Source organism: Penaeus monodon, chromosome 7 (assembly GCF_015228065.2).
Source record: "Penaeus monodon isolate SGIC_2016 chromosome 7, NSTDA_Pmon_1, whole genome shotgun sequence".
Classification (NCBI taxonomy): Eukaryota; Metazoa; Arthropoda; class Malacostraca; order Decapoda; family Penaeidae; genus Penaeus; species Penaeus monodon.
Window position 1 is genome coordinate 4408250 of NC_051392.1, and position 7500 is coordinate 4415749.

Below are 7500 nucleotides of genomic sequence, written 5' to 3' on the forward strand. Positions count from 1 at the left end.
TATATTATATATATATTATATATATATATATATATATTATATATATATATATATATATATATATGTATATATATATATATATATATATATATATCCATATATCTATATCCATATATCTATCTATCTATCTATCTATCTATCTATCTATCTATCTATCTATCTATCTATCTATCTATCTATCTATCTATATTCCTGACAAAGATATCATAAAAACAATAAAATACATTTCTTGCACTGTGAAGATATCCAAGGTAATGTTAATCAGCAATGCCAAATACTTTATCATGTTAATCATTTACCTACATTCCAAACTTCAAAATTCATTAGTCTTTAGAATCTAAACTTACTTACTGCAACAGAGTATGGGAAAGATAATTACCAATAACTTTTTTTTTATCCTCCAAAAGAAAATAATAAAAAAATGGCTTTTCTTTAAAAAAAATATGAATCAACAAAAGGACTCTGTTGGATCAATGCCTATAAGAACCCAAAATGTCCTCAATAAGACTACTGCCCTTGAACTGAGTAATCGTTTTTAGAACTTTAGAAGTATTATCATACTCTATGTTTCTTAGTACTATTATTTCAGTCATAGATCTGGGAACTATTATGAACAGCAGCATATGAAGCATAGCTGTGGCTCTGTGCTTGTGACTTGTGCATTTGTTAAGACATAGTTCAAACTGGTTCCTTTTTCAACAGGAAATGATTATGAAGGTCTAAAAACTCCCTTTTACCATAATGTTGGAAGTTTCTCTTTGCTGCTATGCAAAAAAAGGACAAACTTACTGGACGATGTTAAATAAGAGGGTATTTTTTAATGGCATTTTTGGGCCCCCTTTACTTTGTGCAGATAATTTTGATACATAATGGTACTACCTGATGTGTCTTCTATAGCTATCACCCTAGTTTTTCTATCAGAATACATTATCATCACACTTTTTTATAGAGCATCAAGGAAATAACTTACAAAGCTGATTCCTGGGAATTCTATGAAAAAAGCTATGTATTGGAAGTTCTTCAAATGCATTATACTTATAAACTACTCTGACCCACTCACAAAACCAATCATATTTCTTTTTAATCCATTTGCTATTAATCCCAACTAATACATGGTCAAATAGTAAAGGATATGAAACACAAACAACAAACAACCTTCTATACACTCCCTTCTTTTAATCCTTATGCCTCCTTTAAGTTACCCTTATCAATCGGAATGTATTTACTATACTGTGCTCATTCTACAATACTTTGTAAATACTTCTCAACGCGGGCAAATATAAATCATCTCTACCTTTTTTATATACATGCAAGTAAATATATATAAACTTTGATTTAAAGGCAGCTAATAAGTTCATTAGATCATCAGGTATGGCACTACATAATTTAAAGTTAAGAGTCACTTTAGTCCTTTTACAAGGAACATGCTCTGAAAATGCCAAGCAAAGACTGTTCTTGAAAAAAAAAAAAATTAAAGAAAAAAACTATTATAATCTCAAATTCAAATACAATACTTGCCACCAAAGAGAGAAAGAGAGAAAGAATGGGAAAAAAAAAGAAACTTACAGGGTTTGGGCCTTAGTATTCCACCTCCCTGCGGTAATGGGGGGAATCCCCCCCCAGTGGGGCGGGTTCCTCGGAATGCATGGGGAGAGGCTAGATCCTGGGCCTGCCAAGTACGCCAAAATCCTCCGGCTCCTCGGAAGGTTGGGACGCCTGATTCTGCAGATACTCCGGCACCTGTGAATTGATAAGTGGGTTGTGCTAAAAACTACTCTCAGCCTGTGATTGCATAATGACATTTGCGAAGATTATGGTAAAACTCGTTCTGAAACATTTTAATTTTCAACTTAAAAACTGGTAGAAAATTAATAAGATGGATACAGAAATAAGGAAGCTAAAACTATTGAAACTTAGAAACATAAAATACAAGATAAAACTTACAATAAATATATGAATAAATTGGTATAAAGTTATGGTTTATATAATCAATGAAAAATGAGATGTATTGATCCATAGTTATCATTATTATTGTTATCATAATCTTTATTTTTATTATAATATTCCTAATTATCATTATCTTTACTTTCATTATCAATATTATCATCAGTGTTAACTACTATCTTTATCATTACAAGCATAGGGATCATTACCAATATTATTAATATCATTTCATAAAAAATCATCATTTGTACATATTGATTGCAACTCATAAATTTTCATTTACAACTGAACACCTTTTTATCTTCTTCTTTTTTCTTTTCATAGTATGCTGGTTGATCATTTGATAATGTATGATGATAAACAACAGAGGTTTTGATCCAAATTCCTAATAGGAAAATAATGGTAGATATGCCTAATAATTAAGAAAAAAAAAATATTTGCTTGATCTTTATGGAATGGATGCACTGAGGTTGGGCACAGTGAAGATGATATTCTTGAAAAGGACTAAAAGTTGTAGTCGTTGGTACAAGAAATAATCTGCAGACACGAAAGGTAATGCCACAAATCAAGGAAAAAGATCGCGAAAAGTGCCAAAAACAGCCCAAGTCCACTTAGTGCCCTAAAGTTTCAGCTCTATCATGAAGACGATGTTTCCTGGAGGGCGTCGTGGGGAAGAGCCCCCATCACACCCAATCACGACAATCCAGACTGTTGAACAAATTTTGTGATATAAAGTTAGAGACTTAGTATCTTAGTATCTGGTGAGTGTGTCTGTACAGCAAAGAATTTATTTTTAAAATAAATATTATTGGCATACAATACTTAACTAAAACGGAAGCCAATGTGTGTATATATATGTGATGTACATAAAACTGGCAAAAACTAAAACCATTTTTTTCCTAGTATGTACTGTCCTCAACAAAAATAATTTGCGGATATAACTAGAAGTGGTAAGGGTTAATTTTCAACTGACAGCTTTGAAATTTGACATGAACTGATAGCTTACATGGAGGACAATGTAAAAACAACAACAATAATAATAACAATCACTGTACAATACCTAATCCTGGCCAGAAGCTTCCCTGTATGAATCAGATTTTCCAGACGCGAAACGGCCCCCCGAGAATTTAGCATTATCTCTCAATGTCACATATGATTCCAACCTCACTCATCACAGACACCCTCACCCCACATTATTCTCACCTGTTAACACAACGACATGCTTGGCCTTGGCGAAATACTCGCGAAATTTGGCCATATCTGAGCTGGGTCGCGAGCCTTCCATCCCGAGAACGTTCCTTCCCTGGAGTAAGCCTTGAGCTGCCCTTCCCCTCGCCGCCCCCAAGAGCTGGTATAACATATCTTTAATTTATTATCAAAAGTGATAAGAAAGCCTGTGTCGGAATACGTGGGGATCTTTGGTCTGGAGGTCCAGGGGCGGGAAAGATGAAAGGAAGAGGTTTTGCTGCTAAAATACACCCGAGGTCGTGACGTCCTGTGGGTCTGTGGGGGTCTTCTTCGATTTCAAGGGCTGACTAGTGTAAATGTGAGTAAATTTTAGCTGGGGGATTTTTTATTGTGTTTTATTATTATCAGAGAGGGTTTATTTGTCTTTTCTAAGGATTTGATTATATATTTTTCCAGATTATTATTAAAAATGTCTTGGATGGAGTATTGTGTCTTCTCATGATGCATTTTTATCAATTTGTATGATTTTTTCTGAAATACTTAAAGTGGTTTGTTACCAAAAGACATATGTTTGAGATGTACTGCTGTTCACAGACACACATTAAGCATTAAACAATCGTTGTGATCTATAAGAATATCATATAATAGGGAGTAGAACTGAAAAATTAAGTAGTTATGGCTTAATTTTTGGTTTCCTGCGAGGCCTGTGTAGTGATGCAACAGGTGGTTTCTGTGCAGGTAATTGCAGATGCATTGAATACTTATCTACACTCATACAAATCATGAATTTAGTACATGACAACTACTAGAAATATTGTCAAATTAACGTTGTTGTTTTTTCTTACGAGTCGGAATACCTTCTGGTAGTAAACGTTTAGGTAAAATTAGAAAACAGTTGAGTCGTCCACATTTATTAAGAATTGTCAAGAGCTGTACATATGAAGTCATAAAATCTCTGAATCATAAGGATAAATTTGATATTTTTTGTTCCAAAGGCTCTGATATATATATATATATATATATATATATATATATATATATATATATATATATATATTATGTATATATACATACATACATACTTGTGTGTGATATATGTGTGTGGTATATATATATATATATATATATATACATATACATATATATATATATATATATATATATACGTATATATATAGTTATTTATTTATTCATATATATATATATATATATATATATATATATATATATATATGCATATCTATGTATATATGAGGCCGTGGTGGCCGAGCGGTTAGAGCATCGGACTCAAGATTGTCACGGCAGCAGTCTGAGTTCGAGGGTTCGAGTCACCGGCCGGCGCGTTGTTCCCTTGGGCAAGGAACTTCACCTCCATTGCCCTCCTAGAAAAACGACATATCGCCTTGAGAAGTCGAGCGCAAGTGTCGTAGGGGAAGTCACCGCCGTGGCACAAACCGCGGTTGATTAGGAAGGGCATCCAATCAGGCACGGGTGGCACTGCCATATATAACCTCTCAGTAGTGAATTGAGAGAGGCCTATGTCCTGCAGTGGAATGAATGGCTGTTGAAAAAAAAAAATGTATATATACGTTTATGTATATATGTGTATATATATGTATCTATGTATGTATATATACGTAATCATATATGTATATATATGTACGTATATATATATATATATATATATATATATATATATATATATATATATATATATATATATGTGTGTGTGTGTGTGTGTGTGTGGTGTGTGTGTGTGTGTGTGTGTGTGTGTGTGTGTGTGTGTGTGTGTGTGTGTGTGTGTGTGTGTGTGTGTGTGTGTGTGTGTGTGTGTGTTGTGTGTGTGTGTGCATGTACGTACATACATTATATCAACAACGAAGACGGATGTAAGGATCGCAGGCCACCACATGTGAAAGTAGGACCACCGTCGCCAGATGTCAACGAGACGGGAGATGGTCGAGAGCGGGTAATAAGGGTCTTGTGGATTTAATGTATAAGGTAGAAGCAAGACCCCAAGAGACCCCCATATCCCCTGGTGCCGAGGACGTGGCAGTTGGCGCGCTTGACCCTGTGTCTTCGTCTGTCTGCCGTCTCCCTCCTTGGCCTTTATCTGACGAAGCGTCTCCTTTTATGCTTCCCTCGAGAGCAGGTGCTTGGCTTCCGCCCCCCTGGAGAGTGGCAAAAGGGAATGAGTTCGCAGGGCTTGCTCGGGGGGGAGAGGTAGGTCATCCGGAAGGCGAGAGTGGAAGGCCTGCGAGGCAGCTGCTTGCTATAACGATGTAGACACCGACAGGAAGGCACAGCCGGTGACTAATGTGTGGAATGATGTTGTTTGCACTGTTTATTTCCACACAAATTTCACTTTCCTCAGGGGACGTTGCTTGGAGCTCTTGAGACCTTTACAGTACACAAGTAACAGATGCATAGGTGCCTCCCTAAGGCTGATGTATATTTCCCTTGTTAGATCCACGATAGTCTATGCGGGCCCGGTTCTTAGTATGTTGCCACAAAATACTCTCAAACCCCTTGATGTCTTACAGAACAAGGCCATGAGGATCATTCTTGGTTGCCCAATGACTGCTAAAGGTTTTGTCATGAGGAAAGAACTAGACCTCCCTTCATTTCATAGTCGTGCTACCCAGGTCAGCACCATAATCTGCATCAGACTTTTGCAGCTTTAATCTAGACCACAAATTTCTTTTGCTTTGTCTAACGAGATTAAACATAGAGTTAAGCATGACGGCGGCCTCGATACTCTCATCTGACACAGTTCATCCTAGAATGGAAGGCCAAAACTGCCCAAACTATTCTCAGCTTCAGTATGTGGAACATTTATGCTAATAATATCCCAGAAGCATCACTTAGTGGTATAGATCACACGTATGTGTTTATATTGACAACTTAACTTCCTAAAGCCAAGACTTCAATAATATATATGAAATGCCATTATTTGAAATACACAGATGAAATTCTCCATCCCCTTCATGGTGCCCTGACACTTGCAATCTACTGTGTTGCCTCTACTGATCCTCATGGACCAAGGACTGGTGTATTAATTCCTAGCCACCGAAAAAAAAATGAAGAAAAGTGGACAGGAAAGTACTACAAGGACATTTGATATGGACAAACCACATAAAGTCTATAATGGACAGTCTGTGAGACAGCACGTTACAGTAACCAGGCTACGCATAGGATATAGGTATACAATACAGTATGTACAAGACGCCGTTTTGGAGACAAATCCAGTTTTATTTTACCACTGCAAAAAGTGCAAGGCGCCTAAGTCGCATGATCTTAACCATTACTTACTTTGTTGCATGAAAACGGCATCCTATCGATCAAATAGCACTGTTCAGAGACCAGCACTTGATTATATTAATTATATTATAGACACCGATCTTGTCTTTGATATGATTAGTGATATGTATATTTTTTTCTTCTTCTTCTTTTTTCTTTTTCTTTTTTTTTGCAAATAGATGATATATAAATAATGTAAGCACAATGACATAGCCCTTCAGGCATGAAGAACTAATACTTGAAGAACTAATATTTGATTGATAGCCCCCTATATAAATAGAAGCACATACATTTGGATGAATGCTATAGCATCCTATCCTGTTTTTACAAGGAAATATACGCTTTTCCATAAATAAATTTTAATAAAATCAGAAATCTCTCTCTCTCTCTCTCTCTTTCTCTCTCGTCTCCTTTCATTAACGCCTTCCTGTCTCTTCACCATTTCCTTTCGAATTACTCATCAAGTCCAGAGAAGCTATTACAGCCGCCCCTTATCTCCACAGGCCCGTTGACACATTGCTTTATGACAACTTAATCAACCTTTAATAGTGCTCTTATTACCGTTCCTGTCACTGTCCTTATCTCTTGCGTCAGTCCGTTGCAGGTCCATAAAACTTTTTTTATCTTATCTTTACTGATTTGCAATTCTGTTATCTTCAGTTACTAAAGATTGTGGTCATTTTGCACATTGCGTATTTTATACATCCTGCTAATGTCCGTTTGATTACGAAACAAATGATTCATAGCACAACGTAATAAAACGATATAAATCAGCTCATCATATAAAGGACAGGTAAAATACATTGGATATAGAAGCAGTGGAAAGGAATAAAAACGAATCAGCAATGTGTACCCGTCTTTTAGTGTGTAATTTGATATAAATGTTGCTATTCTAGAGGAGAAAATGAATAAGCAAATATTTGGCATGATTTTGTATTTCTGTTCTTTGATGAGTAAAGTGCGAAAAAGACTGTTATTTCTACGTAAAGGAATGACAGTAAGGTTAGTGGCGCAAGCCCATATCGGAATAAATTACACGTGTGGTAACATGACCTTTTAATATATATA

The 7500-nt window shown here is 35.8% G+C and overlaps 1 protein-coding gene and 1 long non-coding RNA gene across 2 annotated transcripts in view; one reads left to right on the forward strand and one right to left on the reverse strand.

Moving 5' to 3' along the window:
• Window positions 1-3461, reverse strand: part of LOC119574967 (NAD-dependent protein deacylase sirtuin-5, mitochondrial-like) — an 11465-nt gene extending 8004 nt beyond the window's left edge. Inside the window, 3 exon segments of the mRNA XM_037922266.1 lie at window positions 1567-1629; window positions 1631-1740; window positions 3148-3461. Coding sequence (XP_037778194.1) covers window positions 1567-1629; window positions 1631-1740; window positions 3148-3304 — 330 coding nt within the window. The 5' untranslated portion in view covers window positions 3305-3461.
• Window positions 3462-4884: 1423 nt separating this feature from the next.
• The window catches only part of LOC119574969, a 12825-nt gene continuing 10209 nt past the window's right edge, over window positions 4885-7500 (forward strand). Inside the window, exon 1 of the long non-coding RNA XR_005228926.1 lies at window positions 4885-4969. This is a non-coding gene — a long non-coding RNA (uncharacterized LOC119574969). The remainder of the gene's footprint in view (window positions 4970-7500) is intronic.